The following is a 16,069-nucleotide window of genomic DNA, read 5'->3' as shown; positions in this document are numbered from 1 at the left end:
CGGAGATGGCGGGGTGAGGGGGGGGGGGGGGGGGGGGGTGGTGATGGACCGGGATCTATCCTGGCCGGTCTAGCCGGCCATCCAACAAGCCGGTTCAGCATGCCTCCAAAGCCCCGCGTCAATCAGACCATAGACAGACTGATAAAAAATGAAAAATAATAATCAAATTTATTGAATTATTTAAATTGAAGAATGAATACAAGAAAGAATTTCTTTCCTCAACAATAGACAAGTTGGCAGACAGTAAATGGAGAAGTGGCAGTTGGCGGCTTCAAGGCTAGTAGAAGCAACAACTGGCAATCCTGCAGGCTACAAACAGGCTGAGGCACAGCCGGTGGGCTACAGCTGGCACATTACATGCTAACAGGTTACTCGAGTGTTTGAATTGTTGTAATTGTGCAAAATAGCAGTTGGAGAGAACCTTGAATTGATAGCGCTTTAATTGGAGTGGAGTGTCTGGAAGTGCTTCATGTGGAGCGAAAACTTTCAGGACTCCTAAACTGATTTCAAAATTTTGACAAAGACATTATAAAAGAAAAGCGAATAAAAAAAGGTAGAAGAAACAGCATAAAACTCAGAAAAGAGAGGAAAACAAAGGTTCTATCTGGAGGAACCAAAATAAATTTATGACAATTGAATGACAGTTCAACCTTAGGTAATTTCCCTTCACCTAATTTATTTTTAGCGAAGCATTGAGAAAGAAGCAAAGATAATGATTTTTAAACATACCTATTCCCACTAAAAAAGCGAGTAGTTGCTAACTAGCAAAAAAATCCACCTAAAGACTTGAACATTTAGGTTGTGGCCCAGAAACTAATTCCTAATCTAACACATGCCCTTAAGCACATGCCTATTTGACTTTGGAAGTACAACCAATCACAAGCCATTCAAAACAGTTGCTTAAATTTTAAATTATTTTATTTAAATCACGTCACGGGATTGTGCTGATGCATTCGATGATATGTTCCAATAGTAGCCAGTCTAAGAGCACAGTTTAAAGGTTGTCACTTGGGGAAAAACTTTATATGAAACTATTCACTGAAGAGTTTCTTCTAGTTGATGTAATCAACAATTTACTTGGGTTCCATGAGTGATTAAAGAGAATCAAACTCGAAAGCTAGATGTTCATGCTAAAGTACATTTTTTTTGATGCGCCAAACTGAGACAAGCGAACAGAAAATATTAGCATCAAAAGAATAATGATATTTGCTTAACCCAACGATTCAATGAATAAAAACTGTCGGGATGCTTATAAATGGACGTGAACTAACTAATACATTTTAGAAGCACCTCAGCAGTTATAGTTTATGTATGTTCTATGAGTTTAGCTTTTGAGATCATTTTAGTTTGTAAAGTTTGCTTATGGTTCCATAAAAAAGTTAGAAAGACGACAAAATCTAATTTTTTAGGCAACACAAAAAATATTTTGAGTTGTTTTTAGTATTTGGAAACTTTTTCTCTCACCCACTGCTGACTCATCTGTCTCCCTTATTCCCCGGGATACTAACTCCCGCCTCCATTGAGTCTTCTGGCGAATGTTGATGAAGAAGGAATTTTAGTCAATGTTACAAGAGCGCAACAGGAGCTCCGGGAGGCAACAAGAGCGGAATCCCAAGCTCCCGTCTACATGATGGCAGAAGCAAGAATTTCAAGGCCCATCCAGACTGCACACTGCACACCTCTAATGTCGCAACGGTCATATACCATATTTTCATAATTAATCTAATCGAAAAAAAGTTGACCGACACCCAATGTAAGGGACTCGGCCATTGATTCATGTCATTGGTACTTGTTGCTTATGCAGCTGATAAAAAAGATAATAGTTGCCAACTAGCAGATGGTGGTGGTGGTGGGTTAGTCAACCCATGTGCAGGATCAGTCACCTCAATCTCGACAGGGAAAAAGAGATTGCAACTATCTAAAAATAGGTGGTGGTTTGTTTAATTTCTTGGAACAGCAAAGAGAAAAGAAGGTTTGAATCACTGAAAATCGGATTGTTCTTGAGAAATTGCTGTGACTCACCCCTTTATTTGGAAACTAGGTCCAACTGATGGGCTTTTCTATTGAAAATTATAAATGCATGAAAAAATATCCAAAAAAAAAAGATAAATTTTTTAGGAGAAAAATAAAAATTAAAAAAAAAAGGAAAATTTTGAAACTGATCTCAAAGAGCCCCAAAATTACCATCTCTGCGTTGGCTCCCCACATCCTGTTCTGCATTTGTCAGGGAAGAATTTGCCCTTGTAGTTGCAGCTGGAACTACATTTATCATTTAAAGAACTTTTCCTAGACCAGTATCTTCCAATTGCAAATCCATTCAGCCAAGCCTGGCCTTTCCCCATATATTTCATATCAAGCCCTACAGGCTCAGTACCTTTCGGGGCATCCATATTGACCTGAAAAGTTCAGCCCAATGTAAACCAGGAACAAATAAAGTTAACTTCCACTAATCATAGGTGCTGGACTTCTAACATGGTAATATTAATATGGCGTCAATACAACATAGCTGTGGGAATAAACAATTAACTTTGAACCACTATATCAACAAAGTGGAAATTATATTTTAAACAAAGCAAAGCAACTCCTTCAATATTGTCTTTTAACAAGTCCCATTAGGTTGGCATAAAATTCAAGATGAACCAGCGATATTCAAAGAAAGGACTATACAATACCTTGTACCATGTCAATGCTTGATCCTTCGGCAGCAAAGATGGGGTAATCCACTTAACGTTATCAATACCATTACTGTAAATTTTGAGATGCTCTCCTTCCAAACCAATCTACAACAAAAGTAAAACCGGATTACTTAAGATGGTTCAAACAGTGCATTTAATAAATAATTATAGTTTCAAAAATATATATTGATACATCTTGACTATCTTCATTGCACTGATAAGATAATTTACTGCTTCCAATATGCAATATAATTCATTCAGGCTAAAATAACAAAAAAGATAATTATGCAACTTTCAGAAAAAGTTACTAAGAGACAAAAGCATGAAGAGTTCTAGAAATGGTGCAAAAAATGTTATTTAAGATGGCAGATAATGGTAAGAATTCCAGAACAACATGGAAACAATAGCTGAGCATGCCTTGAATATAGGGTGGGATATGACTGCAACGACCAGCCTTTGGTCTAGCCAGCTTTTTGCCGGCATGCATTCATCTATTGAATGCATGACAATTGTCGAATATGGTTTGGAAATATTTACTACAAAAATGAAAAAAAAAAAAAAGGCGAAACAGATCAATGCCCTTATCACATAAAAGCCTGCTCACAAAAGGGCCTTCCATTGAAAGCTCAAACCTGCCTCCCATCGTTGGAATTAATTGTCCAACTTCGAAGTTTCAAGAACAGACTAATTCATCATAAGCTTGAGCCATATGTCATCTACATAACAAAAGGTGCTTAGACTGCAAGCGCTTCTCTTCAAGACCATCAAGTCCTTCCAACTTAAGTTAGGCATTCTATCATATGGTTATTTCATAATTGATATAAGCCATCAGTCCAAGGAGAAAATAGCTTCAAACCCACAAAACAAGACAAGCAAAGTGAACTGTGACGTGATATGGATGACCAAATTTTCATGCCATTCAACAATTTTTAATTATTGTACCGATGTTTTATTAATGGCCCTAGCCAATCCATTAGCCCAAGGTATTGACTCATTGATGCAAAATGATTTTGATGAGCATGCCAACATGATACATGATATTATCCTCCATAAAATAGAAAAAATGTTGATCATTAAATTCACACAATAGTAGAGCTTCCACCGCTTAGAGAAATAATAAATCATCATTTAGATAATTTATTGCCTATTTTATGGCCTTTACAGGAAAAAGGATCAATAAATCTAACATTATCCATACCCAATTTTCCAAATGGTCAAGAAGACATTGTTGGATACAAAATATTATGTCCAAGTCCTTTAATTGTGATTTTTATTTCTGGTAAGGAATGGCGAGCTCCAAAATATGAAATATACCTCATTCATTATTTTGTGAACTTTTTTCCAGGACAATGGAATCACATCTGATGAAATGATTTGTACGAAGTATTATTATAACAATACAAATGAAAATGCTCTTTTCCTGATATAATAAGCAATGGATTTCTCTTGAGAGGGTTCACCATATTGCAAATATTCAAAGAATCACTTTCAATCAAACTCAAACATAATTTACAACAAGAATAAACTCCTTAAGCATATCACTTCAAATTCTATAGGAGCGAGAACTTTACAATTAGCAATTGAGTCCTATTGAGGAAAAGGAATCTCCTTAAAAAGCTTTGATAATGCATCCGAGATGATATTTCTATCATGAAAGATTCTAAACAAAATCTTGTTTAGACTTATTCAAAGAATTAACTAAGTTAGGTTTTAAATTTAATGGTTGCATATCAAAAGTGTGCAATTAGGACTTGGAAAGTAATAAATCTAATGGTTGCATATCAAAAAGCGTGCAATTAGGAAGTTTGATATCATGCACCTAATTAAAAAGATCTAATTATAGGATCATTCTTATACTATAAATATTCATAATCTATAGAGATAAGAGTGCATATAAATACATGCTTTCAATTGAGAAATAAGAAGAAATATAGCTTTCCCATTACATGGTATCAAAGCATCGTCTCTGTCATTGGATTCGTTTGTCGGCATCGTCTACGTCGTCTGGATTGTTCGTCTGCCTTATTTGGATCATCTGTTCATTTGAATCATGCATTAGGGTCATTCGTCTGGATCGCTCGTTCGTTTGAATCGTGCATCTGAATCATTTGTCTGCCTTATCCAGATTGCTTGTTCGTTCGTCAACTTCATCTGTGTTGTCTGAATCACGCTTTTGGATTGCTCGTCTACCTCATCAAAATCGCTCGTGCACTCTATCATGCATCATTCGGCTTTGTTTGAGTTATTGTCTTCATCTATTTTGTTTATGTCGATCACTGCATTCTGTATCATTTTGTCGGGGTCTTCTTCATCTTCATCTTGATCAGCATCATCTACCTCATTCGGCTTCATTGCCTCCAACTTCATCTGCTTAGGCCACCTCATCAGCTGTTTCATTCGGCTTCGTCAGCATTGTTAGCTTCATTGTTCGTGGATTTGTTCTCCTACGGCTCAAAATCATTAGCTTTGGCGTTCCTCTGCTCGTTACTTTCAGTACTGATTCAGTCTCCTTGAATATTTGGTGATAATCATAGTTGTTGAATAAAAATACGTTGTAAAAAATTTGATTTCATTAGTGGCTAAAAGCAGGGATGAAAAGTTAAATACAATTATTTTTATTGAAATAAAATTGTGAGACTCTACTTTATTTCTCAAGAGACTCGCCACAAAATCAATCCCACAGTTGAGTCTAATTCGAAATATTCTGAGTGGATGAGAGTTGATGCTCCTTTGTTGAAACAAATATGGAACTCTATCAAATTTGATTGATTTGGTCATATTACTCATTGTAACCATGTAAGGATGCGATGTAGAAACTGTCATTTGTGTTTTCTAGGAGAGAATATATATCTCGAATTTTTTTATATATGCAAGGAGTTCTATCGAGTTGAACAATAAGATCAATCACTCAACACAAATCAAATGCACTTTAAATGTGTTTATGAAGAATTGAATGCATTATTGCGTTTTAGAAATGATATCCGGATTCAACAGGTTCAAAGGGAACAAATGACTATTATGGGTTTTATAGCTAGCCTTAATTCACGGCATGAAGATGTCAAATCACAGATCCTACCTGGCCCTAGAGTTACTACTTTGAAGGAACCCTATACTAAAGTGTTGTGTACTATTCCAAGTTCTCAAGCTTCATTCCTACAATAGCCTAGTGCTTTTACTAGCCAGAAAAATAAAGGCATAAGAAAACCTCAGTCTCAGGGCAATTATGGAAGTAGAACTCTAAATTCTAGAAATCAAGGCTCGACGGTAGCGTGTTATTACTGCCATAAACCTAAACGTACTAAGAAAAAAAGTCAGAGGTTGCTCAAAAGGAATAAGAAGAGTTCCACATGGTCACTATTAATAAGCCTCCAAGTCAAATAATTTCAATATATGCAGATGAATATGCTTAAATTCTTCCAATTTTAGGAAGCATCCAAGAAATCTCCCTTCATCATAACTCTTGCTGAGTCAGGTAATAATGAAACTTGTCTTCATTTATCTTCCACACAATAGGTCATTGATTTTGGAGCAATAGATCACATTAATAATCCAAAACTCTTTTTCACTTTCATACTTTCTTCCATCACCTTAGTGGATGAATCTACTTCTAATGTTCTTGGTATAAAAAACATTAATGTTACACCAACACTATCTTTAACATCCGTCCTTAGTTTACCTCAATTATCTTTTCTTCTTATCATTGTTGGCAAGATTACAAATGCTCTTAATTGTTGTATTTTATTCTTCATTGGCCATTGTTATCTTCATGACCTTATGATGAAAAAAATTATTAATAAAGGATGAGAATGAAGGGGACTATATGCATTTTCGATATCAAACTATCTCAGCACAGCATGTTTCAGACCTTATCTCTGTTTGAGGTCCATTGTCGATTAGGGCATCATTCATCACTCAATGCTAAAAAATTTTTACCCTCAGTTTCAACAATTATCTTCTTTAGCTCGCGAGTCGTGTCTATTTTCTTCATTTGCCTTTTGTTCCTAGTATTAATAGAGGAATTAGTCATAATTTTGACTTTGTTTATTTTGATATATGGAGATCTTTTCCTGTTTTATCTAATAGATTTCGATATTTTGCCACTTTTATGGATGATTTTTCTCTTATGACTTGGTTTTACTTAATGAAATCTTGCTTTGAATTATTGTCACATTTTCAATCTTTTTGTGTTGAAATTAAAACTCAATTCAATGTTTATATTAAGATTCTAAGAAGTGACAATGCCAAAGAATATTTCTCAGCACATTTTCAGACATACAGGACACAAAACTGCACTAGTCATCCTGGGCCGATACTCCATCCCAAAATGGAGTACCAAAAAGGAAAAATATATATCTTCTTAAGAACGCTAGAGTTCTTTTGTTTCAAACTAATGTACCTAAACGGTTCTAGGTTTATGCAGTTTTTATTGTATGTTTTTTATCAATCGAATGTTTTCGACTATTTTATAGAACCAAATACCCTATCAAGTTCTATTTCCAACCAACTCTTTCTTTCCCATTTAACCATGCATATTTGGGTCTACTTGTTTTATTTTTGTACTCGATTGCAGATTTCTTAACTGAACCCCAAGTCATTAAACTGTCTTTTAGAATACCCACGTTTACAAAAGAGCATCGATTTTTCCCCCTTAATTAAATACGTAGATGGTATCTACTGATGTCATCTTTTATGAACAAACTCCATTCTTTGATAACTCATCATTGCCTAAATCCTCGCAAGATTAGGATGAGTTGTTAATATATCACATCAATACTTCGGCTCCACTCTATCACTAGTGCCTCGGCCTAAACCAATTATCACCAATGTATACTCGAGAACACCTCGTCCCCCTGATCCTAGTCCGTCACGGATATCTTCTTCTTCAGTGGATCCTTCTCCTAATGACTTTAATCTAAATATTTCTATTCGAAAGAGTAAATGTCAACGTGTCTATCACATTTCCTCTAATTTTAACTATTATCAGTTGTCTTCTACTTCTCTTTATTGCTTGTCTTGACTATGCTAAGATCTTGAGATCTACTCAATAAGCCCTATCCCATTCTGGGTGGCAAGCAGTGATGTTTAATGAAATGAATGCCTTAACTGAAAATGGAACTTGGGAACTAGTTGAACTACCTTCTAACAAGAAGGCTATTGGATGTTAATGGGCCTTTGTAGTTAAGTTAAATTATGATGGATCATCTCCAATTTGGATTGGTTGCTAAGGGCTATGCTCAAAATTATGGGATTGACTACATGGACACTTTCTACAGTAGCTAAGTTGAGTTTGGTTTACCTCTTCCTATCATTGGTTGCAATGAATAATTGGCCCTTGTACCAGCTTGATGTAAAGAATGCATTTCTGCATAGTGACCTTTTAGAAGAGGTATACATGAAGCAACATCCCAGATTTGTTACTCATCAGAAGTTTGAGAAAGTATGTCATCTTTGGAAGTCACTATATGGATTGAAGCAAAGACCTCGGACATGATTTGAAAGATTTAGTTAAATAGTATAAGAGTTTGGGATGCACAAGAGTAAAAGTGATCACAATGTATTCTAAAAGCAATCTGCTTCTGGGATCATTATGTTGGTAATGTCTGTTGAAGACATTATTATTACTAGAAGCAATGTAGAGGAAATTTTATAATTGAAATCATTTCTTTAAAATCAGTTCAACACTAAAGATTTGGGTTCCTTGAAGCACTTCTTGGGGATTGAGGTATCAAAGAGCAAGGATATCTTTCTATCTTAATGGAAATATGCTTTAGACTTGTTAGTAGAAAAATATGCTTTTAGATTTGTTAGCAGAAACGGAAAAAATTGGAATCAAATCATGCAACACTCAGATGTTTTCTAATCAATAACTTAACAAGAATTGTGACACTTTTAATAATCGTGAATGATATAGAAAGTTATTGAGAATAAAATTAACTCGCAGTGACTCGCCTTGACATTACGTATTCAGTTAGTATTGTAAATCAGTTCATGTCCTCCCCCAAAATCCATCATTGGTCAGATCAAAAACAGGTACTATGTTATCTTAAAGTAGCTCCTGAAAAACGGAGTCTATATCTGAATTATAGACATAAATGTTGAATATTTTTCTGATGCAAATTAGGTAAGTTCCAGGATTGATAGAATATCCATTACTGGATATTATGCTTTTTGTTGGTGGTAAGTTGGTTTCATGGAAGAATAAGAAACAAAATATAGTGTCATGATTCAGTGCAGAATTTGAGTATTAAGTAATGACACAAGATTTAAATGAATTGATGTGGGTCTCCCAATTCTCGACAGAAATGGGTTCTAAGATGACAGTTCTAGCATAGTTGTAATGTGATAACCAAGTTGCAATTCAGATTGCTTCAAACCCTATCTTCTATGAACGAATTATCATTTTGTTCCTGAAAAGATTGAACAAAAAGTGATTTCTACAACTAAAGTTAAAACTGGAAAACAACGAGGTGACATACTCACAAAGACCCTTAACTGAGCTAGAGCTAGTTATATTTGTAAAAATCTAAGCATGATAAATATCTATGCTCTAGCTTGAGAGTGAGTGTTACAAAAATATTAAATATAATGGTTGTATATTAGGAAGCGCATATATTAGGTAACTAATTAAAGGACATCTAATTATAAAATCTTTTATATGTTAGAAATATTCCTAATCTATAGAGATGAGAATGTATTTGAATATGTAACATATACTTTCAATTGAAGAACAAAAAAAAGGGAAGTAAAAAATAAAATATTAATATCTCAAACTATTAATAAGTTAAAATGTGATATAATAACATCTTAATATGATAAAAATAATAAATTATTCAAATTAAGAAGTAATATGTTAGCATTCAATAATCAAATCATAAAATAAAAAGGACTAGACAAACATTAAAATAAGATAAATAATATAGCAATTCAAAATAAGTTGAATATAATTAATCTTTATGACACTCCTACTAACATATATGAAAGTAAAAACATAACAAGATATTAAAATTAAAATTTCTACTCAAAACTTGCATCACTCTTATTACTTAACAAATCTTCACTAAAATCATCGATTTATTTTTTCCTTCACATTATGCCCAATTATATCAATGTTCCGTCATTTTTCCATATTTTAAATCTCAATCACCTTCCCCTTATTTAATTACTATTAATTAATAAAATAATTATGGAATTAAAAAATGATTATGTTGAGAGTAACAATTTCAATTACATCTTTAGTTGTGTATTATGTAGATAAGTTAGAAATACTATTAGGATTATTTTACTTATATTTATTTTAAAAAAACATAGATCTAATTGTGTACAGCTTATTAGAACTAAAGATAAGGTGCTCTTTGCGCTGGGTCTCATATAATGTGAGGTATAAACCTCTTATAATACCTAATTAACCGTAGCCACGTTGTGAACTTTTCAAAATACAAAGTAAAAACATGCATCATATTAGGCAATTTTAAACCATAAGGGTCTACAAGGTTGGGTGCGCAGCTGAAAAGTCAAGTAATCCTTTTCTCTCCACAACACATTGAGGTATAAAAGTTGCATTAAATTGAAGCAAAATTATAAGCTATCACGAAGAATGTTTAGACAATGCTTGACGGGTTATAAATTATTGTAACAACTTAATTTTAGAGATTAGAAGTATTTTTATGAACAAGCATAAAATCTTTTGTTTTGTGCAACAAAATTTAGGGCCAAATAATGCTTCTTAATATGTTCTTTATTTATGTTGAGGATAAATCGAAGGATAAAGTAGCAGAGCATTATTAATATGTACTAACAAGGTTTCAAGGATTCATCCAAAGCTTTTTTTGTGAATAATTAAGGGCTTAATTAGAAAGAAAACAACCCGCACTAGTGGAGACATTATATCGCACTTTATGCTATTGCAATTATTTTGAAAGCTGTCATCCAATAGAAATTAGGTACCTTCTTCGAAAGGGCTGCAAAATGCTGGCATCACCAAAAAAAATTGAAATAAGATTGTCTTAAATGATGCCAAACTAAGAACAAGGATAAGAAGAAATGTTATAATCTATATCCGAATGGAACCCTAAGCATATTTTCTGCCGAGGGCAATTCTAGCAATGTTGAATGGTGTTCAATCCACAAACTACCAACAAAATAAGAACTTCAAGCTAACAGAAATTGATCCATAAAATTCAATGACACATAATATAAACAGTTTTATTTTATTTATTCATTTCTTTTTTTTAAAGGAGACAAAATATAATCAGTTGGTGCCATTCCTGAGCGCAAATTACCAAAAAGCCATGAGAAGAAAGTAATTCATCCACAGACAAAAATACATCCAAACCATCTGACAAATAACAGTAACTTTCATGCCAAATACTATGAAACTGTGATTAAAATAATGGAGAATTACATGAATAGCACCGAAATCGAAACTATTTAAAAAAGTACCAACCTAGTAAGAAAAAAAAACACATTCAAATTCATATCTTTGCACATATTGCGATAAAAAATAATTGAGAATTTGGTTAAGCATTGAAAATGTAAGATGATAATTTTGTTGTGAATTTTGAGATTTTTGCGATAAACTGCAAATAGTGAATGTTATAACACTTCCAATAAAGAACCCAAAGAAAAGGAAAGAAAAAAAGAAAAAGATAAGAAAGCACAATTCCAAAAGTATTATAAATGTATCTAAAAACTAAAATCTTTCTAGAAATATAATAGATTTTATATAAGTATTAAAGTGTAATGCTTATTAAGAAAAAATAAGAAGGATTAAACAAGCACATTTCCTTCTACAAGCTAGACCAAGATTCAAACCACTAATATACTTAGAAGCGCACAAAAATTTCAAGTATCATTGACCTCAAAATTAATACTGAATAAGATTTCAAAGGATATGATTCCTAAAAGTACCTTGTGCTTCCACGTATTTGAAGACAAATCTATCGTTCCATTATCTAACCCTGCAATCTTGACACTAGTTAATCCAGCTCCAACCCATTCGTAGAAAGGCCCTGCATTCTTTAAAAACAAAGGGAAAAAAAGAAAATCCAAGGATAAAGCGTCATCAAGGCATGTTGGATAAAATAGGATTCACACAAAGTTAAAATGAAAAATCAATTTCAGATGTTTATATTGTTTAAAAATTGTTAATAAAATTTTAATGTGCAAAATAACCACAGTATCAAAACGGACCTAAAAAATCTTATACCGTTAACTTAATGTACCATAAACCATCCATAGCTCTCGTAAGTTTTAGGAGGGTGGAACCCCAAAAACCTAGCTTGAGCCCAATATACTAGTAGATGAACATGCAACTACCCACAAGCTTGACCAAATATGTAAGGCATTTGGGAGAAACAAATCAAAGTTGGGGTCAACTATGAAGGTCATACCCCTTTTAAACCCAAGGAAAGCTAACCACTTGCATTTCTGTAACATCAATTTTCAACCATTTCTGAAACCCAAAACTTTCACATGCCTTAAAAAACTCCCTCATGTAGAGCTCTCCACACGTATTAAAACTCAATCTCAAAAGAAAACTTTCAACATCATGTAATAAGTAAGGTCTCAAATTTTCGAGAGTTTGAATAATAGCATAAAATTTTATATCATATGTAGAATAGTGTTGTCTAGCATCATTTTATTTTTCACTAAAGAAGGCCATTGAAAGATTATCTTGACTTAATATCCCTCCAATCCCAACATTGAAGCATCACATGATGCCGCCCCTCTACGCATTGTTTTTATACACGAAAGTATCCTTTTGTGTTCTCGACCCTTCTCACTTCATCTACCCCCTCGTCTGTCTTTAGCTATGAGGAAAATCCTAGCTTTCGCTCATAGATCCTCACACCTGTAAGTAAGTAAATCTCTTTCTTATCCCACTTTTTACCTATTTTATCTACTAATCCCCACTTTATATAGGTGTTGTTTTATGAGGCTAGAGGAGATTTTTGGATGATTATTTTTCACTAGTGCCTTTGAGGCTTTTTTACCCTCTGAGAATTGTATCTGACGGCGATTAAGTGCTTTGTAACTCGTCCGAGGTGGTGACCGTCTCCAAGGGTCCGGGTTGTGCTCCAACTGTAGCTTGACCTTCATGAGACATTTATCTTTTAACAACCCCCTCCCCCACGTAGTCCAACAGTCGCGGCTTGTTGCACTCCCTCCAACTCACCTTTAGCAGAGCCATCCTTTTTGCACACCTTCCAACAAGCCGCCAGCTTGTTGTTCCCCTCTGACGCGCCTCCAGCATCCCGCCAGTTGACCCCTATGCCTTCTAGCAGTCGTCAGCTTTTTGCTCCCCCTTCCTTACAGTCAAACCTACTGTCCCTTCTCCTGCTTCCTTACCACCGGCCATAGTTCCCTCTCGCTGTTGGAGACAACATACCACCTACTATCGTCACCCTTATTGAAGTCCATGTGTTGTGTCTTTATGTTTGTGTTGTTGTTTGTTCTTGTGATTTCATATTGCAAGAGTCACGTTTGTACTCTTTTGAATTCAGAAATAATAGTTGTATAATTCGTGCTGGAATGGGTTTTTCTCATTAGATATTATTTGGTATCAGAGCTAGCCCAACCCTAACATCCGTTACCACCCAAGCCATCGCCTTCCAAAATTTTTCTGCTCTAAAAACTTCTACGGATAAAGTTGAAGCTCCCCAATCATGGGATATTGACGTGAGAGCTTATCGCCCAGGGTACTGTAGTTGCTACAGTATCGCAAGCGTGTTATTATAGTTGCTACAGCGCATTATTGTAGCTGCTACAATGATTGTGGTGGCCCTTCCCTAACTAATTCATTTCCTTTCCTTTCCTTTCCTTTCCTGATGCTTTTCCATTGTAATTCTTTTCCTTATTTACTTCTTTCATATTCCTCTCCTTGCCTATTATATCTCTTTACTATCCTACTCTTTACCTATTTTAACTATTAATCCTCTCTTTATATAGGTGTTGTTTGTTGATCTCAGTTATTGCCTTTGAGGCATTCTTCCGCTCCAGGGTCTGTATCCAACGGCAAGAAGGTGCTCAGGCTGTAACTTATCCGATGTGGTGATCGTCTCCAAGGGTCAGTGTGGTGCTCCGGCTATAGCTCGACCTCAACGAGACATTTATCTTTCTGCAGCCCCCTCTCCCACGCTGTCCAGCAGTTGCCAACTTGCTGCCCTCCCTCTAACTCACCTTTAGCAAGCCGCCAGCTCTTTTACAGACCTTCCCACAGGCTGCCAACTTGTTGTTCCCCTCTGACTCACCTCCAGCATCCTAGCAGTCGACCCCAACTCCTTCCAGTATTCGTCTGCTTGCTGCTCTTCCTTCCCTCTAGTCAAATATGCCTCCCTTCCCTTGTTTTCCTACCACTAGCCCTAGTTCTTGCTCCCTGCTGCAACCAAAATCTCCACTGCTACCGTCACCCTTATTGGAGTTGTTGTTTGTGTCTTTATGCTTGAGTTGTTATTTGTTGTCCTGATTTCATGTCGCAAGTCTCGTTTGTACCCTTTTGAATTCAGTAATAATAATTGTTTTTTTTCGTAATCGATTAGGTTTCTCTTCTGGCATCTATATATATATATATATATATATATATATATATATATATATATTTATATATTTATTTTAATGAAAAAGATACAGATAGATTTGTATGGGTAGGCCTAAATACTCAACCCACACGATACATCACACAAAAAATGTAAAAGATGAGTACCTATAAAAATTAAAAAAACCCAAAAACCACCCGAGCGCTGAAAATGTGTGGGTCATCCTAATCTAGTCTTGTATCTGATTCTAGTTCTCGGTAGGGATCAAGCTAGCAGATTCGTAAAGTGTTGACCATTACCCGTAGTAACCAAAGTCTCACTCATAAGACTTCTGAGCTCTAGTAGATCTCCATTCTTCTTCTTTCTCCTGGAAGTATAAACTTGTCATTCCTCTTCCAAAGAATCAGTCTGATGGGGTAGATTTGAAGCAGAAGGAATACCAAAAATAGTACCCACAATAGGTTCTAGAATATGTGAAACATGAGTTGCCTCTACACCGGATACTTATTGAAGAAGTAGAGCTGCGAGGTTTTCTGATTATCAGTTTGAACACTATCATTTATAGGTAATAGTCCATCAGTATTGTTTTCTATGGAGTTTGTAGGTGTCAGCATCGCATCACTCGCAGTAACAGTAACAACAGTGTCAGGGGGGTCCTCAGGGGCAGCAGACACTTCCTGTCTGGTAATATCCTCCTCAAGTGGAATTAAAATGTCCACAGCAGTTGGGTTAGACCCCTCATTCACTTGAACCTTAGATTTCAAAATAGGATGAAGCTTGTGGCATTTATCAATGGTATGACCAAACATCTTACAGTGAATACAATATGACGGTTTGTGTTCCATTTTGTGTTCATTGATGATTTGTTGCCAATAACCATTATGGGTTGTGCCCAGCCAGACTTCCGTAACATCAGGTAAAGTAATATCCATTTCCACAAGTATTCTGGCCACCGAGAGTCTGGTTGGTTGAAAGCAGTCAGATCTAGTTTCAAAGAATCCCCAAGGATGACCTCAATAGAATATATAACCTGATGGTGAAAAAAATGCAGCTTGAGACCAGGTAAACTAAATCATACCGGTATAGTGTGAGTTTCAAGCTTTGGGTCAAAATTAGGAGACCACTTGAGTAACTTCATTGATTTGTCTTCGATATTAAGATATTTCTTGGAGAAAATTCGGGTGTAGTCTTCAGCCACTGTTAGTTGAATCAACACATGTCTCTCATCCATGAGTCCCACTTTCCACTTGCCTACTAGCTTAAGATCATCAACACTCTTTTTGATAACATCCATAGGAGGGAGTCCCAAAAAAAGATCATCTGTACCCTCACGACATTCCTTATAACTTGAGGGGAATACCACTGCGGACTCCTCCTGAGGGTTACCCACCATGCGGGCAAAGGAGACTTTGTCCGGCTCAACCAAAGAAGAAGGAAACGCCATCAGAGACTGTTGGCGTTAAACTGCTGTGAGGTTGCCGAAAGGCAGAGGAGCTGTCAGGAGCAGAAGCAGGAGCAATGCTGAAACAGAAGAATCGGGCGCACTCAACAGCTGCGAGTGACAGAGGCGTGGAAGACGACGACGTCGAACAGAGGTGCAAACGTCCAAGTCGAGCAGAGAACGATAGCGACAGGAAGAAGACGAACAGTGGATATCGCGACGCGAGCCGCGACAGGGAGTGCAAATGTCGACATCGACGTAGATGCAGACGCCGAAGCGAGGGTTAACGATGCGATATCTTCTCTTCCAGCGATAGAATCAATTGTGACCGAAAAGGCCATTGGAAGCCCTAGCAGAGCTCTCGAGCGTAGCCGACATCGTGTGATATGATGACCATTATATATATATATATATATATA

The 16,069-nt window shown here is 35.7% G+C and overlaps 1 protein-coding gene across 2 annotated transcripts in view; it reads right to left on the bottom strand.

Annotated features, from left to right (window-relative positions):
* Positions 1-16,069, bottom strand: part of LOC110019395 (beta-galactosidase 3) — a 104,974-nt gene that overhangs the window by 5,911 nt on the left and 82,994 nt on the right. For both annotated transcript variants that reach the window (XM_020717032.1, XM_020717033.1), the window contains 3 exons: positions 11,583-11,690; positions 2,673-2,780; positions 2,185-2,396 (listed from right to left, as the gene is read on the bottom strand). In XM_020717032.1, coding sequence (XP_020572691.1) covers positions 2,185-2,396; positions 2,673-2,780; positions 11,583-11,690 — 428 coding nt within the window. The remainder of the gene's footprint in view (positions 1-2,184; positions 2,397-2,672; positions 2,781-11,582; positions 11,691-16,069) is intronic.

The sequence above is a fragment of the Phalaenopsis equestris genome, unplaced genomic scaffold (genome assembly GCF_001263595.1).
Source record: "Phalaenopsis equestris unplaced genomic scaffold, ASM126359v1 Scaffold000055, whole genome shotgun sequence".
Lineage (NCBI taxonomy): Eukaryota > Viridiplantae > Streptophyta > Magnoliopsida > Asparagales > Orchidaceae > Phalaenopsis > Phalaenopsis equestris.
This window is presented reverse-complemented; position numbering and strand designations above follow the sequence as displayed.